This window comes from Oryctolagus cuniculus, chromosome 10 (genome assembly GCF_051225735.1).
Source record: "Oryctolagus cuniculus isolate XC-2025 breed Fujian yellow rabbit chromosome 10, ASM5122573v1, whole genome shotgun sequence".
In the NCBI taxonomy this organism is placed as follows: domain Eukaryota; kingdom Metazoa; phylum Chordata; class Mammalia; order Lagomorpha; family Leporidae; genus Oryctolagus; species Oryctolagus cuniculus.
This window is the reverse complement of record NC_142876.1, coordinates 80687708-80709485: the sequence shown is the minus strand read 5'-3', so window position 1 is coordinate 80709485 and position 21778 is coordinate 80687708. Positions and strand designations below refer to the sequence as shown.

The 21778-nt window shown below is 38.9% G+C and overlaps 1 protein-coding gene across 18 annotated transcripts in view; it reads left to right on the top strand.

Moving 5' to 3' along the window:
- The window catches only part of MITF (melanocyte inducing transcription factor), a 246758-nt gene that overhangs the window by 207938 nt on the left and 17042 nt on the right, over window positions 1-21778 (top strand). For 5 of the 18 annotated variants that reach the window (XM_008260922.5, XM_051852219.3, XM_089305910.1 and 2 more), the window contains 5 exons: window positions 5461-5688; window positions 6724-6807; window positions 8795-8890; window positions 17894-18011; window positions 20080-20136. In XM_008260922.5, the coding sequence (XP_008259144.1) occupies window positions 5461-5688; window positions 6724-6807; window positions 8795-8890; window positions 17894-18011; window positions 20080-20136 (583 nt within the window). Of the gene's footprint in view, window positions 1-5460; window positions 5689-6723; window positions 6808-8794; window positions 8891-17893; window positions 18012-20061; window positions 20137-21778 lie in introns of all 18 variants that reach the window. The other 13 variants (XM_008260921.5, XM_002713310.6, XM_089305909.1 and 10 more) reach the window with 5 other exon arrangements.

Here is a 21778-nt window from a genome sequence, read left to right as displayed (position 1 = left end):
ATATCATTCATCCCTTGATTTTTTTCAACTATTTAAAAATGCAAAATCCATTCTTAGATTATAGCCCTACAAAAATGACAGCAAGCCAAGCTGGTCTGATGGGCAGTGCAGAGAAAACGCTTTGGGCTTATCAATCTTAGTTCACTTCTAACCTTCCTTAAGGACCTTTTTGTTTGTTTGCATCTGATTTTGACTCTCCTCCATTAGATCAGGATTCATATCCTTGTTTTTATTTTTGGGTAGGGATACCTTTGTACAGATTGTACAGAAAACAAGATTAAGTGTTCCAGAACATATGTTCTGGGCTTATGTTTTCTTCTGTGGCAACATTATATTTGTGCAACTGGGAAGAACCTTAATACTTACCAAATATCGCTCTATACAAAATTTTCCCTACTTCATTTGAGAAAGTTAGCTCACTCTGTTTTACCTCTGCCCTCCCCAGGGATTATACAATGCCACTTTAAAAAACAGAATAGGGTAGGTATTTGGCAAGCAGTTAAGCCACTGCTTGAGATCCCACATCCCATATCGGAGTGCCTAGGTTCTATGTCTCTGCCTTCATATAAAATGAAAATAAATTTTAAAAATAGTACGGAAAGGATCATGGTGTAGTAATGGTGGTGGATATCAGTTGATTGAATGAGACTCCCTTTAGTTTTCTTCAGACTTACTGGGCAAAAGAACATAATGTATCCTCTGAACACAAGATAAGAAATTCGAAGACTTTGTCAATGAGTTAAAATAATTATATCAATTATAAGCTAAAAGGACTATGAAAATCTTCCCTCAATTTTATTCAAATTCTTGTCTATAAATAGTCAATGAAGTAGGACAGCATGTGGATGTCCAAGTGGGCCCTCCCTCTACCCCAGTGAATTCTGTTGTCAGCAAAGTTAACACCAGTATCTACAACCACCATCTTATCCAAGGAGGTGTGCCCCAGGATCTCTTTAGAATGAAACTGATGGAAAATAACTTGCCACTGTCATCCTGGAAGTGTTCTGTTCCAGTTCTTTTGCTGTCACTTCAAGGTCTGAGTGAAGAAAGGAAAAGGCAAAAAGATAGTAGTAGTAACAAAAAAATCTCAAAGCCTTTGGAGTTTTGTACTTTAATTAAATGGCTAATATAATTTTCTATGAAACTTAAATTATAGCAGTAAATACTGTACTATAATGGCGGAGAAAGTGTCTTAGCTTTGTTTTGTGGTCTGAGCTTCAACTGCTCAGCAATATTCATCTTTTGTTATCTGGATCCTTTAACATGGGTAGTTGATCTGAAGATTAAAACATGCCAAAATAATCAGGAGCTCACGACGATGTTTCTGTCCTCTTTAATTTGGTATAGATGGTTTTACTTGCATGCTTGTTGGTTATTTAAAAATTGATAAATTAGGATAGTTGAAGATAGAAAATTACATTTATTTGGCTTTTGAAATTGCCAAAGGGCTGTAGAGCCTTAAAATGCTATGAAGGTGTTGGGGCAGGTTAATGTCTTTTTCCAGCATCTTCTAGATGAGGGAAGCAAGATACACAGAGGTTCTGTCATAGCTACCCATCCACAGTGGTGAGTGACAGCGCCAACTTCTAAGCCAGAGGCCTACCAGCCTCTAGATCAGTGATTCTGAAAGTGTGATCAGGAGGCCCTGGGGTCTTTAAGACCCTTGCAGAGGTACTACCAGGTTAAATCTATTTTGGGGGCAATACTTAGATATTATTTTCCTTTTTCATGCTCATTTCATGAGTATAGAGTTTTTCAAAATCTACCTGGCACATTAATATGTTATCTTTCTGAACCCCAGTGACATATGTGCTAGTGTATATTCTTGGGTTTTCAGTATTTCTCCATATTGATTACTAGTGTGGCAAATACTAATAAACATATAAACACAAAAAAATTAAAGATTTTCAAAGGATCCTCGGACCAAAAGTATAAAGACTACTGTTTCAGGTATTTTGCTAATCCTGTTGGGGAGCTGATCTCATTTATTTCTGGATACACTGCAGGCTTAATTATCATTCTCATAGAATACATAAGAAGTGAAGGCTGGAGAAGTTAATTACTTTCAGCAGGTCACATGAGTAATAAGTTGTAAGGCCAGAATTTGAACCCAGGTTTCAAGTTCCTAACTGCTCTGCTGAGTGTGTTGTCAGGCTCATGGTCACTCAAAGAAGAACTAGGAAATGTCTGGATTTGGATACTAACCTCTCAGAAGAGGAACTTCTCCATGGAACCTAGGCCATCCTCCAGGGATTGTAAATATGAAGATGATACACATTGGTAGAGACCATGTTCTAGTTTGATTTGACCTGTACTATGTGAAAAATAAGACAACTGGGTGTCAATTTTGTAAACTTAGAGCATTTTATTTCAAAAAGAAGTTCAGTGATAGGCATTTGGCCTTGCAGTTAAGACTCATGTTAAGACATCTGCTGCCCACATTGGAGAACCTGGGTTTGATTCCCAGTTTCAGCTCCTGACTCCAGCTTCCTGCCAGTGTGCCTGAGAGACAGTAAGTGATATTTAAAGTGGTTGGGCCCCTGCCATCCATATGATTAAGCCTGCTTCTGGCTCCAATCTTGGGCCCTGCCCTAGTTATGTCCTGTATTTGGGGAGTTGGCTAGTGGATGGTGTGGATCCCTGTCTGTCTGTCTCTCTGTCTATCTCTCTGTTGAATTAAAAAAAAAAAAAAAAGTTCAGATTGCCAGTTATCCTTGAAAAATGGGTGGACTACATTGGTTTTCCCACCTGGCCAGAGTCAACTGCAGCTTTTGTCTGCTGCTGTGTTGAGATGTGAGGTGTGTCTTCTAATTTGCCGTAGGTACTGCTCCTATTGCCTTCCGCTGCAGCGCGAGTCTCTCATTTATGTTAGTTGGGGTGCTTGGTGTGGAAACAGCTGGAGATGTTCTCTCTGCTGTGCATCAATTATAGGCCATCTGCTTTCAACCTCCTCAAAACTAAAAACAGTAAAAGAGCGAGAGGCATCCCATTCTGCTTACCCAAACCTGGATATAGTAAAGTCCTAACTGACAGAACTGTTGGAGAGCAAGTTGCTTCCTTCCTTCCTTACTAAAGCATGAAATTCTGATTCATTAAAGAATAAGAATCTGCCACTGAATTAACATTTATTTTTAAATGTGCAGTCTTTTCTTTTTTAAGCGTAATAGTGAAATGAGCACATTGCACTCACTGCCCTCATTTTATGTTTATTTTAGTAATGTCTATTGTCCTCATCATTATCGTGTCTGGACCCTTTATGGCACTTAAAATGTCTCTGTGAACCTCTGTGTGCATGTTAGATCAGTCATTTGAAGCAATTTCAGATTTTTGATCTAGAGGACATTTTGATAAAATTATTGAATGCCAGATTTTTATGCATAAAATATCATCTCCCCATGCTATCATACTTTTTAGATATATATTTGGTTGCTTCATTTCTTCTTTTGCCTTATCTCACTTATGTAAAACACACAGGAAACAGATTTGTTCACAAATATATTTTGGGACTTACACATTGTTTAGCACTTAACGATAGTCAATAGTAAAATGAATAAATATATAAATATAGCAGTTATGTATCTGATAATTGATTCTTTTCTAGCCCCAAGAATTATTAGCAGATTTTAATAAGAATTTCATATTTTCACACAAATATGTTTGCAGTTCTGTTTGCACATTGTGTATTTCATACTCCAGTTAGGATAGCTTCCCATTTTCTGATATGAGGTCAGTGGGCAAGTTATACATCTGTTGAGCTAGGAATGAGGTATACATGGAGCTCCAGATGCATGATGAGTCTGTTGAACTTGCAGGTTCATCACAGTCTTTTCTGTACCAAAACACAGTCTTCTGCAGTCAGAAGTGGCAGCGTTATTCAGCTATAAGAAAAATCTTGTGTAATGGTAGCTTTTAGGCAATGTCTCCTTTAAAGGGGCATCCAGCTCTTAACCTATTGCTGAAAGAGAAATACCATTGTCTATTAATACTACTGGAACTAAAGATGAATAGTGAATCGGCCTTGATCTGACAGTGAGTTTGACTTTGATAGCTCATCACTTAAAAAGATTCTTTTATATTTATGAAAAAAAAGCATGACGTCAAGCCAGGGGGAAAAATTGATACCCGTATTTAAGACCAAACTCGTAAGGCTTCCAAAAAAAAAGAAAAAAAGCCCCTTGTGGGAATGGATTTTTTTTACATGCATAACTAATTAGCTTAGGTTATTATAAGCAGGGCTGCTGTGATAAAGTTTCCGGTGGTGTCTCAGGGTACCTTGTTTATAGTGCCTTCTCTATGCCAGTCTTCAAACTGGAATTATAGAAAGTAGAGAGAGGAGTAGTCTACTGTTTCTCGCTGGATTGGGGCCGCCTTAAACGTTGTTATGCTGGAAATGCTAGAATATAACCACTATCAGGTGAGCTTCGTTCTTATTCCTGTTTGGCGTCTGCACTATAATGCAATGAATAGACTAATGCACTTTTGTTATGTTATTCTTATAAGCATTCTGTTTTCAATAACTAGAGATCTTCTCTTTAATACTATTTGTTGTTTGATGCCATAAGAGATAATTCAATGTAGTTTTGAACAAAGTACATGTTAGCAGGATGCTTTATTGCTAGTGTGTGGCTGTGTTCTATCAGCTTATTTGTAGTTCATAAGATTAAATTACATTTATCAAGAAAAAAAGTGACTTTAAAATTGAATACCATTGACATGTGGGAGGCAGAGTGGAGGCAAGCAATTCTAAGTTGGTGTTAATGTTTATAGGAAAGGAGAAAAAATGTCCTGGTGGCTCCACTAATGGTCATGCTTTTAAACACACATTATAAGTGTTAATGCATTTGAGAGAACTGCTTAATCTGGAATTACTTTTTACATTGACTTCTTTCTTAATTAAAATGTTGAAAAATCATGTCCAAATGAAAGTGGGAGGAATTAATCCACAACGGTTTGATTTAATCATTGGAAGACTTCTGTTTATTTTCTACAACCATTTTACTGTTGGTTTGTAAGGAGTTTTTTGGGGTATATGTGTTGTTTAACAGAAAGCTGTTCTGTTTGCTAAGGAAGGTGAAATAAGTTGAGTTACGTTGCTTCTCCTAGGTTGTTGTTTTGATCTTAATACATCCTTTCAGGTGTGTTGGGGAAATTTTTGCCCTACAGATAGTTTCAAACTTTTAATTATTCGACATGAGAAGAAAGGCAGAAGGTTTCAAAGAGATGTGTGGTTAATTAGCAGGGACATAAAATAGCGTAAAGTACTACCGCGAATCCTACATGTTAGATTGTGAACTTCAATAATATGAAAAATCTGTTAGAACAACGGCTGGTACACAATGAGGGCTTCCTACTTTATTCTGCTGCCCGACTGGTCAGTTTCATGCTTGTGCCTGGAAGAAGAGCTGTCTGCCACTAAAAAATAACGACACTGTCTTCTTTTCCCTCCGTGGCTATGTTCAGGTGCAGACCCACCTCGAAAACCCCACCAAGTACCACATACAGCAAGCCCAAAGGCAGCAGGTAAAGCAGTACCTTTCTACCACTTTAGCAAATAAACATGCCAACCAAGTCCTGAGCTTGCCATGTCCAAACCAGCCTGGCGATCATGTCATGCCACCAGTGCCGGGGAGCAGCGCACCCAACAGCCCCATGGCTATGCTCACACTTAACTCCAACTGTGAAAAAGAGGTAATTCATGTCTCCTCTCCTCTCCTGTTTTCTTACACTAAGTAACTGTCTGTTGGATTATTCCCACCCCTAACTGTGGAGTCTGATTTGTCCATGGGGCCACTTGTCACCAGCCTTTTTTTCCCCTTTTGCCAATGTGGCTGCCGCATTCTAGCCTCTTGTCCCATCACCGGGTTATTGGGTTTACTGCACATGAAAGAGACCCACTTGTTCCCCGTGGAGTGGGGCAGCGAAGCCACTTTCTCCATTTGTTTCTCCTTTGCTATCTGAGTGATCCCTTCTCTCCCATGCCTTCCTTTTAAAAAGCAGCGAAAATACAGGGAGAGGAGAAGGGGAGGTGGAAAAAGAAAAGCAAAAATAGAAAAGGTGTGGGACAGGCGGTGTAGAAGCTCCGCTTGTTGTGAATGTCTGGAATATTATTTTTATTTCCCACTAAGTTAGAAAAAAAGCAAAGCAAAGAATGTGTGTGGATGGACCTGAATAGTGTAGCACACAAGAATTTAAGAGAAGCAAAGGTTTCATTACTGGATATATTCAGTTTCATAATAAACTTGCCACTGCCCATTCAATGTGCTTTTGTAAAGGCTGGATTGGAGACAAGACTCAAACATATCTTTAAGCTCATCACTGCCTCAAAATTCAGAATGTAAAAATACCTGAGAGGAGAGTTGTGGCTTAATACCTGTTATTTCCAGGTTATGAGACAATTAGCCTCATTTTAATAGTTTTACTGTGCCCTGAAATCTTTACGTGAGATCAGGGGTGAATTTTCCAAAGTTCAGTTGATTTCAGTTTCTACAGGAACTGACTGTTTTCCACGATGCCCAAACCAAACACCCTTTTTCTCTGTCCATATTTGTCATTTAGCAAGATAATCTGACACCAGTTACCCATCATTGTTTCCTCTCTGGTTGGATTCCATGTGTTTGAAAGCTTAGTTCATCTTGTTGCTTTGCCATCAGCCTCATTTGAACGTGTCATGCAGAGTCATCTGCAGATCCATGTCATGGGCTGTTTGTGCTTGTGTTTTTGCAGGGATTTTATAAGTTTGAAGAGCAAAACAGGGCGGAGAGCGAGTGCCCAAGTATGAACACACATTCGCGAGCATCGTGTATGCAGGTACTGAATGACTTGGTAGGCTGAGGATGTAGGATGTAACACTTTGTAATGAGAATCTATATTTGTGGCTGATCACACCTTCTTGATGACTTAAGGTGTTTTTTTTTTCCCCTTCCATTGAATTTTTTTTTAAACAAGAAATCCATGAATAGGGCCACTTTTCTTCATAGCATCTCACGATTAAGTAATTTAGGGAAATTAAACTGAAAATGTGGCTTTGCTCTAAATTCTTTTAAATATTTGAAAAGTGCTTAAAATATATAAATTTTAATAAGTAATGTGTAATGCTATATTTCATTTACATATCATCATCAATGTATGTTATTTGTAAGGTGGCAATTTTCATAGGCTACTAGTATAACCAAGGGAGAGGTGTGATCTGTATGTATTTTATAAATAGAATCTCATAGATCATATATTTTGGAATCTGCTTTTTTAATTTGACTTAAGAAATATTTTTCCAAGTAATTAAAGGTTCTTCTTTAACATCCTACTTAATGGGTACATAAATTATGTTAAATCTGTTTATATGTTTATGCATGTATATAAATATATACAAGAATATACGCAACAAAAATTATTTTTTGCTTTTCTGTACTTCCTGTTATCAGTTTATATCTTTTGTCATACAAGAAAAGAATTTTGTGAAGTGTTATCACATCAAGCCCACTAATTTTTATTTTCTTACAAATAAAATGAAAAATTTACCAAAAAACAGTTGTTTATAAGTCCCTTGACCTATTTACCTATTTACCAACTCAGTTACAAAACTATCTCATAAAAATAAGTAAAACTCGTATACCTAGAAGTGGACAGTAACAAGGAGTGCTACAGTTATTTCAACTGGCTGTCAATTATTTGTATAAGAGATCGCTCAATAGCACTCCTTTTTTCAGTGTTTACTATATTCCTGGCATTGTGAGCACTTTGTATGATTTGTACTAAAATCTCACAAAAATCTATTAAGGCAGTAACTGTTACTAATCTCATCGTATAGATTGACGCACTGAGGTTTTTAAAGTGGGAGAACCCAGGATCCAACCCAAGCCCCATAATGTTGTAGCCTCTCACTGTAATGGGAGTGGCAGAAAGATACCTAGGAGCATCCCCCTGAGGTCTGGATGACACTGTGTCCCTGTGAAACACTGTGACCCAAGCACAGACGGGCCAGCTAGCTCCAATACATCAGGTGTTTACGAATAAATGTTTTCACAGACTGGTTCTTGCAACTGCTGCAATGCACATGTAATCACTGTTGTTTATTCTCATAACTGATGTTTTGATACTTCAGGAATAAAATTGATCTAGTGGGAATGTCAGCTCCACGGCTGTAATGCTAACCTCGTCCTGGTTTGCTCCTCAGGGAGTACCAAGCACACTGGCAGCTGTACAAGGAGAAACTGATTTTACAGTCACTGTGAGATCAGTGAGGACTAGCCAGTGGCCTGAGAGCCAGTGTCCATTCACCCCTGTGAAACCAAGGAGCTGAATTCCCATTTGTGTTTCCTTCTCCAAGAAGGTTGTGTGAAGAGAACAGAGTGTTGTCTTCAGGGAATAAAGGGAGTGGCAACTGTCATTTAAGATGTGGTTTGGCACAGTGTCTGAGAGCATGGTCAAATTGTGGCTCCAACCCTTTGTTGAAATGTAACTTTCAGTAAGCTGTCATTTATCTCACTTGGAAAATGGCTATTATAATAATAATGCCTACTCTGATTGAGTTATTGTCAGGGTCAGTAACCTAGCCCATGAAAATCCCCGAGCCCAGTGCTTGCCACCTAGTAATCACTCAGTAATGCCGGCTGCAAGCATCATTCCCATCACCCAATAATCTTCAATAATATTCTGAGCGGGAAGAGGCTAGTTGCTTTTTAGAATCTAACAAAAGAGGATTTTTGCACTGGATAAGAAAGGACTGTGGATCTTTATTTGCGTTGCATTATAGAGTTCTGGCTTATTTCTGACTCTTCCATTGCCCATTTTCCTATAGATGGATGATGTAATTGATGACATCATTAGCCTGGAATCAAGTTATAATGAAGAAATCCTGGGTTTGATGGATCCTGCCTTACAAATGGCAAATACGGTATTTAGGACTTTTTTGTTTCAAGAAAATTGAGATAATTATCAGTGCTCTCCCTTGTTCCTGAACTTTCATGTTAACAAGTAACTCATTGAGAAATTTATTGATAATAAAGTAGAGAATCTCAGGATCACAAATAAGTGACATTGACATCAGAAATTAGGAATCTTTCATGAGTTCAAACACCATGATGAAGCTCTGTGATCCCTGGACTGCAAGTGCACTTTCAGTTGAAGGTTTGGTCTCCGGTTCTCTGACATCTAATGCCTAACTTAGTTTACTGCAACTAAGGAACTACTCTGGGTCATAGTGGCTCACAATGATGCACTGTTTGGCCTGAAAAGGGTTAATGGAGTTTTATTTTTGAATTTTCATTTATTTTATTGGAAAGGCAAACAGAAAGAGACATGTCAGACAGAGAGAGCTCTCATCACGTGATTGACTCCCCAAATGCCTGCAACCTGCAGGGCTAGGCCAGGCCAAAGCTAGGAGCCAGTAATTCAGTCTGGGTCTCCTACATAGGTGGCAGAGATCCAAGCACTTGAGCCATTACCTGCAACTGGAAATGAGATTAGTAGCCGAGCCAGAACAAGTCTGATATGGGATGTAGAAGTCTCAAGTGGTATCCTGACCACTGTACCAAATGCCTGCCCCAGTTAATGCCATCTTTTGTTAAAAAAAAAAAAAAAAGAAATTATTTATTTATTTGAAAGTCAGAGGTACAGAGAGGGAAGGAAAGAGAGAGAAAGATCTTCCATCCGTTGGTTTACTCCCCAGATGGCCACAACAACCAAGGCTGAACCAGGCTGAAGCCAGGAGGTTTTTCCAGGTCTCCCATGTGGGTACAGGGGCCCAAGCACTTGGACCATCCTCCACTGCTTTTCTCAGGCCATCAACAGGGAGCTGGATTACAGCTGGAGCAGCCAGTATACAAACTGCCACCCATATGGGATGCCGGCATTGCAGGTGATGGCTTTACCTGCTACGCCGTGACTTTGGCCCCAGTTAATGCCATTTTTTAGAGGACGTTATTAATACTTCCCAGTAATGGAGGGATATTGGAGTCACTCTTCTTAAATTTTAGTTCTTAAGCCAGTGGTCATCATATTTACTCTTATATGTTAATTATGTTACTTATTTTTATCTATTATTTGGAGCTTTGTCTGCATTGTTCATTCTTGCTTCAATAGTCTTGCATAAATAATAAAGCTTAGATGTGTCAGAGCCCTGCCTGTACAGTAGGTCTTTGAATTTAACTAGTGTTTAAAAGACTAATGTCTGTTGAGGAGAAGGGCAGAAAGGGAAGCAGTTGTTTAATGGGTATGGAGTTTCAAATGTGCAAGATGAAAAATTCTATAGGTCAATTTCACAACAATGTGAACATGTATACTTTAGCACTACTGATCTGTATGCTTAAAAATGGTGAAGTTGGTAAATATTACATTGGGTTTTTTTATGCAGCAAAAAAAATTTTTTAAAGCTAACTTCTAAAAATAAATTCCCTTAGCCAGGGAACAACTTATTAACCCTTACTTATTTACACAAAAATCCTCAGTAAACAGTTTTCATTGATAGCAGTTTCTTTTCTTTTCCATCTTGGAAAAAAATTATTTATTTTGAAAGTCAGAGTTACAGAGAGAGAGGGAAGGAGACAGATGGCTGCAGTAATCAGCGTGGGCCAGGTCCAAATCCGGAGCCAGGAGCTTCATCCAGGACATTCATTTGTGGGTGGCACGTGTCCAAACACTTGGATGATTTTCCCAGGCCATTAGCAGGGAGCTGGATCAGAAGTAGAGCAACCAGGACATGAACTGGTGCCCAGATGGGGTGCCAGCATTGCAAGGGGTGGCTTTATCTGCTGTGCCAAAACACCTTGAACTCTCACGAGGTGTGAAACCCCACCCCACCATCACCCGCTCCCTTGAAACTTCAAGCTTCTTCTTGGAGATTTAGACTCTGTCTACTTCCACCCATGTAAATGCACCTCCTGGTTTGTGAAGATCCAAGTGTTCTGCCATGCTGATAAACGTTTCCACGCCAAACTCTCCCCACTCTCAGTGAACCCTTGGTTGGCTTCCATGAAGCCCTTTTGCTTCTATTTTAGTGGATCCCATGAGACCGACTATACTTGTCAGCCGTCAGATCCTAGGACGAACATGAACAAAACACTTGGGGGACCATATGCTAGGGAATTTACAGGTAGACTCAAAGATGTGTTTCACTGCCCTACTAGCATTAATTAGAATGGCCCAGACATCTCAAAAGAACTTTGCTGTGATGGTGGTCATTTTGCCTGATTACTCAGGAGGAATGTGGAATTGACATAATTTCATAAAGTCATTGGTTCTCCTGCCCCAAATGTGAGGATTTTTTAAGTCATCCAATCCAACCTACTACTGTATTCATTAACTTCCTCTTGCATATCCTTCATATTCCCCACCCACAAACAAACACACAAAAAACAGGCACCCAACTTCTTGGAAGCCTCCAATAAAGGACTGTCCTTGGCTCACTAGGGAAACATTGTAACACCATGGTTAGGATTTGGAGATTTGTGACCTGTCCTGGGTTCAGATCCAAAGACTGCCATGTTCTCTGTGACCTCTCATGTTTTTTAGCTTCTTTAAGTCCTTAGCTTCCCCTTCTATAAAATGAGGCTATTCATTATACCTACTTCATATGGTCATCTCACCTGATAAAAGTATGTATAACATTTGGCATAAGAAATATAAGTTGTACTTTACATCATCTAAGTTATTAAATGTGATCTGTCAATTGTTATATCAATTTCTTTATTCATTTGATATTCATTGAGCACCTATAATGTGTCATGGCCTATATTAGAATTATATTACACTTCACACTGAGTCTCTCTGTAAATTTCAGGAATCCCAGGTTGCTTCATGGAGAACTTTTCCACGTGACAGCAACCTTTCTGAAGATGATTGTCATGACCCAGGTCTCCTTTCAGTCCACATTAGCATTGAGGTCTTCTTCTTTCATTATCTGATTATTTCTTTTTTTTTTTTTTTTTTTTTTTTTTGACAGGCAGAGTGGACAGTGAGAGAGAGAGAGACAGAGAGAAAGGTCTTCCTTTGCTGTTGGTTCACCCTCCAATGGCCGCCGCGGCCAGCGCGATGCGGCCGGCGCACCGCGCTGATCCGATGGCAGGAGCCAGGAGCCAGGTGCTTTTCCTGGTCTCCCATGGGGTACAGGGCCCAAGCACCTGGGCCATCCTCCACTGCACTCCCGGGCCACAGCAGAGGGCTGGCCTGGAAGAGGGGCAACCGGGACAGAATCCGGCGCCCCAACCGGGACTAGAACCCGGTGTGCCGGCGCCGCTAGGCGGAGGATTAGCCTAGTGAGCCACGGCTCCGGCCCATTATCTGATTATTTCTGAACTCTTTGTAAGATTGATGTAGCATTTATTTAAAACTTGATATATGGCCAGCACTGGGTGAGGTGCTATGGATGCAAGGGTAGATCGGGTACTGCTTCCTGTCTGCCTGGAGCTTATAACAGTCTGGAAGAGGTAGATCATCTTTGGCTTTGCCTGGAGAGGCATAATTCAGGACCAGAGAGGTCGTTTCAGGGAAATTCTCATGAAAGATCTCCTGTGCAGGACTGAATTAATCCCCAGCTGGGAGAGGAGTACCCTGCAGGTGCCTTCAAAAATCACTGACTTTATCCCAGCAACCATTTCTCTGACTTAGTCCCCATGCTGAAAAAGGCTAAATGTGGCCTCATCAGAAACTTGTTACACAAAAACTACTGCATTTTGCTATTTAGGGAAAGACTTGGTTGGTAGGAACACAGACTCGGAACCAATCATCTGAGTGCATAATCCTGAGTCAGTCAGTGACCTCTGCCTCAGTTTGTCTGTAAAATGGATAATAATAGCATTCACCATAAGATAATTAATGTGAGAATTATGGATTATTGTACAAAAAGCATACAGAACAAGTGTTCCCTAAATGTAACTAGCCTTATTCTTGACAAACCTGGATTTTAGTGGTGAAAGTTAAATAACAAACCAAAATAACCTATTAATAGTTTCATTTTCCCCCATGGTAAGATTTAAATTTTAATACTCTTCATATTAGGCATTTCTCCTTTTATTTTATTCTCTGAAATGCTTTATTTCAAGTTAACTGTTTTTTAAAAAATAAAATGGAACGCATTGCAAGGAAACTATCCTAAGGGAATTGAAGTCTAGAAATAACTGTTCTGAGAGCACAAGGGCCCTCTTGTACCATCACAAACAAAGAATAAAAGTTCCAGTTTGCTTGTGTTAACAGTGCTCAATTGATATTCAGAGAAGAGGGCTGTCCAGAGAGAAAAAAAATGATAACATTTTACAATAATCACTTACTTGGAAAAATATTCATTTTGGTGGAGCAGAACATTGAGGAGCTCAGTTCAGCCCTCGACTGGCACACAGACAGAGGCGCATCGCCTTTTGCTCTATCTGTCCCAGTTACACTGTGGCTTTCGCCTGTCCACAGTGCAGCCCACACTCTGCAGGTGACATCTTGTCCGTCAGCTGAACATGCTGGATGAAACCCCAGCAAACTTGCAAAATATGCATGTTAGCCGCAGATGTCTTCTTTCTTAGCTCCAGAAGTGTTACGTTGACCTCATTATGATGTTACCTTTATAGATGGTGGAATTTCTCTAAACCCAGGAGAGGAACCACAGAATCCTTTCTTAAATCAAGCCTGGCTTGGAGGCCAGTTTGTAATTAAAAAGCCATATTCTTTTGATCAGACTTCCTTTTGGTAGTTTCAGCAAATAACAGCCATGAACACAAAGAGCCTAAACCACCACTAGGACACAGTCTCCCAGCTGTGGCACTGTAGACATCTGGGATGGGCAAGTCCGTCGTAGGGGGCTGTCTGTCCACTGTGGGATGTTCGGCAGCTTTGTTGTCATCTGCACACTAGATGCCAGAAGCACCCTTTTCTCCCAGGTGTGACAATCAAAAATGTCTCCAGATATTGACCCTTGGGGAACACAAACACCCCAAGGATAATAATTGGTCACCTGAGCCTTTCAGGCCCCCTGATTCCTGTGCCCAGATTTGCATTACAGTCTGGTAACACTGGGGTCCTGAAAATTGACAGGGTAATTGGTAATTACAGGATGTAAATCTCAGCACTGTTAATTTGTCATTTGGAGTATCCATATTTGAGTAGTGAGCAACTGGATTTTTATTTCCTCAGGTTCAAGTAGAGATGAATAGTAAATTGACATTTCTCATTGGTTGACATTAGCATGTTAATACAGCACCTCAGTATTGCTGTTAACGTGGGGTCTAGGCCTCCTACCAAAATCTTCCATTCAGTCATGGCAAGGACTTTGGCTTTTCTTTCTGTAGATTCAGTATGATAGCTTACACAAAACGCCATTCTGGGTCTGTGCCTGGGCCAGAGTAGGTACTCACAAAATTAATTGCTCCCCAGCAAGATATTCTGGCGTGCTCTGTGCTGCCCACTCCTAAACAGTACTGGAAGGCAGTGGAGGTGGGAAATATTTTGCAGAAGTAGACAGAGGGGGTATATAAGCTGCTTCTTCAACTGAAATAGTGATGTCTGTGACCTCAGTAGAATGCCTGATGAGAGAGCCTGTTTTGGAGATTTTAACTCATCTCCCTGATTGGTGCATACTACTGTCAATCCATGCCAATCTCTGCAGTCCTTTCTATAGTTACCCACCCGTTTCTCCCTTGGGGTCCATTTTTCCCTTGGGGTCTCCCTATCGTGGTCTCTGTCTCCCCTATCTCCACCTGTCTATCTGGGTATTTTTTCTTATCTCTGTCTCTCTCTCTCTGTCTGATATGTGCCTCCGTATTTCTCCTCTTTCCCTGGTACCTCTCATTTCCTGTTTTTTAATTCTCTCATCTTGTGAGAAAGAGCTCTCTCTCTTTCATTCTAAATTTATGAAACATTTAATACATATCATCTTCCTTTAGAATATAGTTAGAAATTGTGTTGCACCAAACAAGCTTAGAATTGGTTGTCTGTTCAATAGATCCATTGATGACTTAGAAATTTTTTTAAAAGGTAGCTATACCAGGGCGACGCTGTGGCATAGTGGGTAAATCCACTGCCTGCAATGCTGGCATCCCATAGGGGCGCTGGTTCGAGTCCTGGCTGCTTCACTTCTAATCCAGCTCTCTGTCTTGGCCTGGGAAAGCAGCAGAGGATGGCCCAAGTTCTTGGGGCCCTGTACCCGCTTGGGAGACCCACAGGAGGCTCTTGGCTCCTGGCTTCGAATCGGCCCAGCTCCAGCCATAGTGGCCGTTTGGGGAGTGAACTAGTGGATGGATGATTTCTCTCTCTGCCTCTGCCTCTCTGTAACTCTGCCTTTCAAGTAAATAAATAATTTTTTAAAAAAAAATAACAACTTGGTATAAATCTATGAATACAGACAGTATAGTTTTAAAAAGCTAGCTGTATGGTCACTTTCCTGTTATTTATCCCTAACAAATCTTAATATAAGCATGTTTTGTATATAATTTGCATATGACACATAACATATTTGATCTGCATTTCTAGACCTATGGGAATAATTTTCTTTCAGCCTATCGCTTTGAATTTTCAAGTCATATTCTTTGTTAAAACCCAAAAGTTTTCCCATACTTTGAAACTCCAGAAAGACAGAATAAAGCTTTGGAATCCAGAGGAGTTACTGGATATCACAGCAGCTTCTTTAGCCTTTCACAGTGTTAAGTTAAAGCAATGAGAGTGCCTTTCAGGTTGTGTTAAGTTGGGAAAGAATAAAACTGCACATAAACAGAACAAGGCTGACCTTGAGAAGGTGAGCCTATTTCAAAGAATGCCACTAAGTAAAATGACAGCTAATAATCAAAGCCACCTTTTATCGGTTTTTTAGCCATACAGCTTTGAAATATGGTTCAAGTACATTTGCAATTCATTTGCATGTGTGTAGGGAATAATGTATATTAGGTATTTTGCACATACCATAAATGCTGCCTTACCATAGGAGGAGCAAAAGAGGAAACTGTGCCATGCTAATCTGTCTGTCCTCCCTGCCTCCACTTATCCTATTAGAGCGAGTATCAAATTAGTCTGTGAGATGGGAAATATATTCTATACATATCACCCCATACCCTTTTCTTTAGCTAAATGTTTAGTTCATGTGGCATTTATTTAGAAGCCATCATGGAATAGATGGCAGTTGCTACTGATGAAAGAAGTGCATTTACTTTTTATTTCTTGGGTAATTTTCATCTATGTGTTAATGGTCATTTGAGAGGATGAAAGGTACTATAAATATAGAGTATAATCTTTTACTAGATACCTGTTGATAGCTGAACATTTTAATTGCACTTAACTGTTCTCTGAATTTACTTCTCTTAGATGTAAAATAAAGAGCATGTTTCCAAATAAGGGAAGGACTAACTAACAAAGTCTTTACCTGGTAACCACTGTTATAGGGATTGTTTAATCTGGAATTCATTAGTGTCTGTGATAGAAGTAGTGGGTCACTCAACTATTTTTCCACTGTTAATATTTAGAACTTTGGGCTAGGTGTTTGGCATAGCAGTTACGAAGCTGCTTGGGATGCTCATGTCCCATGTTGGAGTGGTTGAGTTCTCATCCCAGCTTCCCTCTCCATTCCAGTTATCTGTTATGCATCCTGGGAGGCAGCAAAGGTGGCTCAAGTACTTGGGTCCCAGCCCAGGCCTGGCTGTTGCCGGTATTTGGGTAGTGAACTAGCAGATGCGAGATCTTTCCGTGTCTGTTTCTTTCTATCTCTTTCTCTGTGTGTCTGTCTTTAAAATAAATAAAATAAATACATTAAAAAAATTTGTAAATATATTTTGAATTTTAACTGGAAGAGGAAATATCTTGATTCTCTACAAAAATGAGCAATGTAAAACTGCTGCATCCTGCTACAGGGAAATGCATGTAGAACAAAAGGAAGTTACTGTCAGGAGAAAATGAGTTCAGTACTTTGAAACATTCAATTAAAAGCTAGAGGGGGGGAAAAAACTTAAGCTAGGTGGTTAGGAATGCTAAATATTTCCTTTTCTCTCTCGCTCTCTCTCTTTTTTTTTTTTTTTTTGAAGCTTAAGTTTTTTTTGTTCTTTTATTAAGGTCTATGGGCTCCCTCTTGTGGTTTTGAGAAAAACTTCAATTTCAAGGAAACGAGCTTTTACTTAGTAATAAGCATATTACTTAGTAATAAGGAAACTGTTTCTTTTCCAAGAAGAAATTTTTTTCAAGGCTTTTCCTTATAAAAGAAAAATAAGAAAGAAAGAGACAGAAAGAAGAAAACTGACTGAAGTAAAAGTCTATTTGGTTAAAATGTGACCTCACATAGAATCCTATCTTACAAGTGTTGGTATTGTATATAGCAGGTTAATCCACTGCCTAGAACTCCGGCATCCCATTTGGGCACTGGTTTGGATCCCAGGTGCTCCATTTCCAATCCAGCTCCCGATTCAAATGCTTGAGTCCCTGCACCCATGTGGGAGGCCCAGGTAAAGTTCCAGGTTCCTAGCTTTGGCCTGGCCCGGACCCCACAGTTGCAGCCATATGGGGAGTGAACTATGGGCAGTCTTTCTCTCTTTGTCTTTCCTTCTATCTCTGTAACTCTGCCCCTCAAATAATAAATCTTTAAAAAAAATAATTCTATTTTATGACAGCTTAGATTTACTAAACATCTATTACATGCACCTGGTTATATTAGATAATGTGTTTGCTACATTATCCATAGTGCCCGTGCTCAAAATAAACCCATTAGCTTAGGTCTATCACCATTTTATGAGTGTGAAATTCTGTCCTTGCATGACTCTCAAAGAGAATGATACCATGTAACTACTTCAGTATCTGTGAGTGGGTGAAAAGGGTAAATATTTCATATTTTCTTATTTTTAAAAATGACTTCTTGTAACACATTATTTTCCATAAATAAAGCCTGAAGAACTTAAGAATTGTTCTACAGTTCATTTCTGTTTTTGCTTCTCTGTCTCTCTAGTTACCTGTCTCTGGAAACTTGATTGACCTATATGGCAACCAAGGCCTTCCACCCCCTGGCCTCACCATCAGCAACTCCTGTCCAGCCAACCTTCCCAACATAAAAAGGGAGCTCACAGGTAAATACATAACAGATAGCAAATATGCCTCTTACTATGGATTTTCTGTTAACATTTTGATTAAATTGTCAACATGAAGATATCAAGACTATATGTAACTCATGGATGTCCATCTATAAGTCTCTGCAGCAGTTAAAACTTGGTGCAGTATTTCAGGATGGAGGGTTTATACTTGAAAATCCTGCTTTCCAGGATATTCTGAGATACTGGGAATTGTGGCAACTATTAATGAACAACGCCAGTGACTGTCTGTAGCCCCTTTGGTTTGAGGGCAGTAGACAGTGTTTTCAGCTGCAGATGTCTCCACCCAACCCTTGTGTTTATGTTCAGACCCCCAGAAGCATCTGAGTTTTAGAAGCGAGTTTTCCTTTGACACTCATTCATACCCACTGTTGGGATAGGGTAAGAATATATTTCTTACATTGTTAGATGCCTCCTGTTACTGTTGCTATATCACATACAAAGATAATTTATTATACAAAGGAAAAAAATTATAAAATAGAGCAATGGGTATTGTTTGTTCTTGAGGCATGTGTGAAATACCTATTTTACCACTTTGTTTTAATGCTTTAGGGAAGGCATCTGGCCATTAAAACATGACAGAAACTCTATTAGAACTGGCATTCTACCATGGTGAATTTTATGGCCCTTACCCCTCCCTCCTTTCATTATTTGGTCCTTGCATCCTGCAGGATTGGGTGAACAAACTGAGACTACGATGTGGTACACAAAATCCTGGTCTGTTCAGGAAGGAAATTGTGGCAGGATAAAGGCATTTTATTTAAAAAGCATTGATTTGGGTTTTACAAGGTAATTAATAATTCAAAACCATCTGAAGGCAAAAAAAAAAAGTAGGTACTATACTACAAAGGAGAGGTACCATGGAACAACACACACACACACACACACACACACAAAGAAAAAACAAATCATTGAACTGGAGGGTGTATATGTAAAAGCTATCCACCATTTTTTCTACATGAGGAAAAAATATAAAATGATTGAGATTGACCATTCCAATTGAAAGAATTCAGCTTCTGAATTGTGTCTTTATCATTACATACACAGATGTGTATATATACTCATACAGGCTTAACAATGGGGCAGTGTCCTGAGATATGAGTCATTAGGTGATTCTGTTTTTTGGGACAAGCCATTGGGTGGACTTACACAAACAGAAAGCTGTGATGTTTCTGGGTGATAGAATATTACTGGTCTACTGTTGGTTATGTGGCCCACTGTAGACCAAAACACTTTAAAATGGTACATGAATTTATGTGCTAGTATACGTGTGTACATATATAAATACATACTGTGATAATTGTATATGTGCCTCACTGGCTATAAATTTTGCTAAAATATTTCTATTTTGAGGTAAAATTCTAAATTATAGTAGAATTTAGCACTTATAACAGAGTGTTCTAAATCCCTGGATTGGACAAACAAAACTTTTTCATTATTGTTTGTATTATTTTGTTTTAGTCTTTGTAAGATGAGAAGTAATACCATAGAGATCTCAAGAGAGCTGCTATGCCACTAGAACTTTCCAAATGGAATCGCCACCAAATGCTTCTTTATCCTACTAGTATTCTTGATTTTGTAGACTCAAACTGGGAAATTGTGGTTCCTAAGAGTCACTAAATAATGTTGTTCTAGCAGGTTCTAATAGAACCTGGCTCCACACACTGAAAAAATGAGTTCCTATCAATGAACCATCAAGAGACCATGCAGATTCAGTTTGGGAGCTTTCGTACTCAGTGTCCATGTCAGTGTGTTTTACAATGGCACTAAGAAATACTAAAAAGTTCTACAGCCTGAGAAGAAAATTTGACTTCTGATAATAGAGTATCAGTAGCAAATTTACATAGCTTTCTAGATATTTTATTCTTGCTAGTACTTGTGTATGTTACAGTGAGCTATAAATTGTTGCTATTGCTCTTTGCCATTTTGTAGAAGCTTCCCTGTGTTTAGAAAATTAGATGCTTTGTAAGTTTAATTAATGTGTCCCTTGAACAGTTCCAATTTCTAATTACTTCATTCACGTGCACAGCGTGTATTTTTCCCACAGAGTCTGAAGCAAGAGCGTTGGCTAAAGAGAGGCAAAAAAAGGACAATCACAACTTAAGTAAGTTGGTTTTATTTATGTTCATGAAACTTGATATTGGAGTTAATGTTCCCCATATATAACATTTATTTTTCCAGAAAATTTTTGAGGGAAATTAGTTTCTATAGCTTTTAAAGGTAAATGTCATAGAATAGAATTGTATTTCAGAGAACCAAGGTATATTAGGATACTTTAAAAAATCTGTGGAAAATGAAATTAACAAATAAATATACTTCAATGAAAAATCATTTGAAATCCATTCATATGAGGACCTTTGAATGTCTGAAATATGTGTATTATGAAAAATATCTGTATGCATTGCAAAATTTTTAGACCAAAACAATTTTTCTTTTAATTGTTTTTCCATGAATTTTGTCCAAGCATTCATGTATTTTCCTCCATTTTTTATCTTCAAATTTAATTTCATATGTATACTTGTTTTCAGGTTATAAAGAGCTTTTATTTTTATTGTTGATTACAGTGGATTTTTTTTTAAGTGGGAGAGTTGATCCCCAACTACCCAATTATAAGTTCTGCTCACATTGGAACTTATTAAAAGGGGCTTATGGGACCATCTTCTCCAGTGAGATTTGGAAGAAGAAAAAAAAATAAGTTAAACAGATCTGAAGGGAAAGAATGGATGAGGAAGCTTCCCAAATTTTTTTCTTTCTTTTTTTTTTCTTTTAAAGATTTATTTGAAAGGCAGAGTTAAAGAGAGGCAGAGAGAGAGAGAGAGAGAGAGAGAGAGAGAGGTATTCCATCCGCTGGTTCATTCCCCAAATGGCCACAACGGCCAAAGCTGGGCTGATCCAAAGCCAGGAGCTTCCTCCAGGTCTCCCATGGGGATGCAGGGGCCCAAGAACTTGGGCCATCTTCCACTGCTTTCCTAGACCATAGCAGAGAGCTGGATCAGAAGTGGAGCAGCCGGGACTCAAACCGGTGCCTGTATGGGATGCCGGTGCTGCAGGCGGTGGCTTTTCCTGCTACGCCACAGTGCTGACCTTTCCTAAATTTCTGACTTTAACTTTGTCTTAAAAAAGAAAAGGTCCTGTAACATTAAAATATTTTTATATGTTTAATTAATTCTTAACCAAATCTTCAAACTTTTTCCTAGGAGAACTGAAATTTTTGCTTAATATGAACACATAAAAAAGACTGTAGAATGGGGGAAAAATTGTGTTTAGTGGTAGAAAATGATGTGTGAATTTCTCATCTCAGAGCCCTGTGTCTCCTTTTCCTAAATTGACTTTTAGGAATATAAGCTAAATATAAAGACTTTCTCCTTATAAAAATGATAGAATAAGGCCAGCACTCCTTTGGTTCCTGGGATAAATAATGTTTGTTTCACTGTGGCCCTGTGTGTGTGTGTGTGTGTGTGTGTGTGTGTGTATTTAAGAATAGACACGGTGCACAGTCACACGGAGAATTAATAGCACTGTTTTATGTAAGTTTTAATGCAAACTGTGTTGTGTTGTCCATCTTCTGTTGCTGCTTGCTTTTTTCTTTGTATGGAATGGTGTGTTCTGAAGAACTTTTGCTGTTAGAAATCTTGATCTATCTGCTTTAAAAAAAAAAAAAAAAAGATTGCATGGTATTCCAAGGTATGACTGTGTGATACTTAGTAACTGCCCGGCTGCTAGGGGTTTATGTTGTTTCTAGTTCT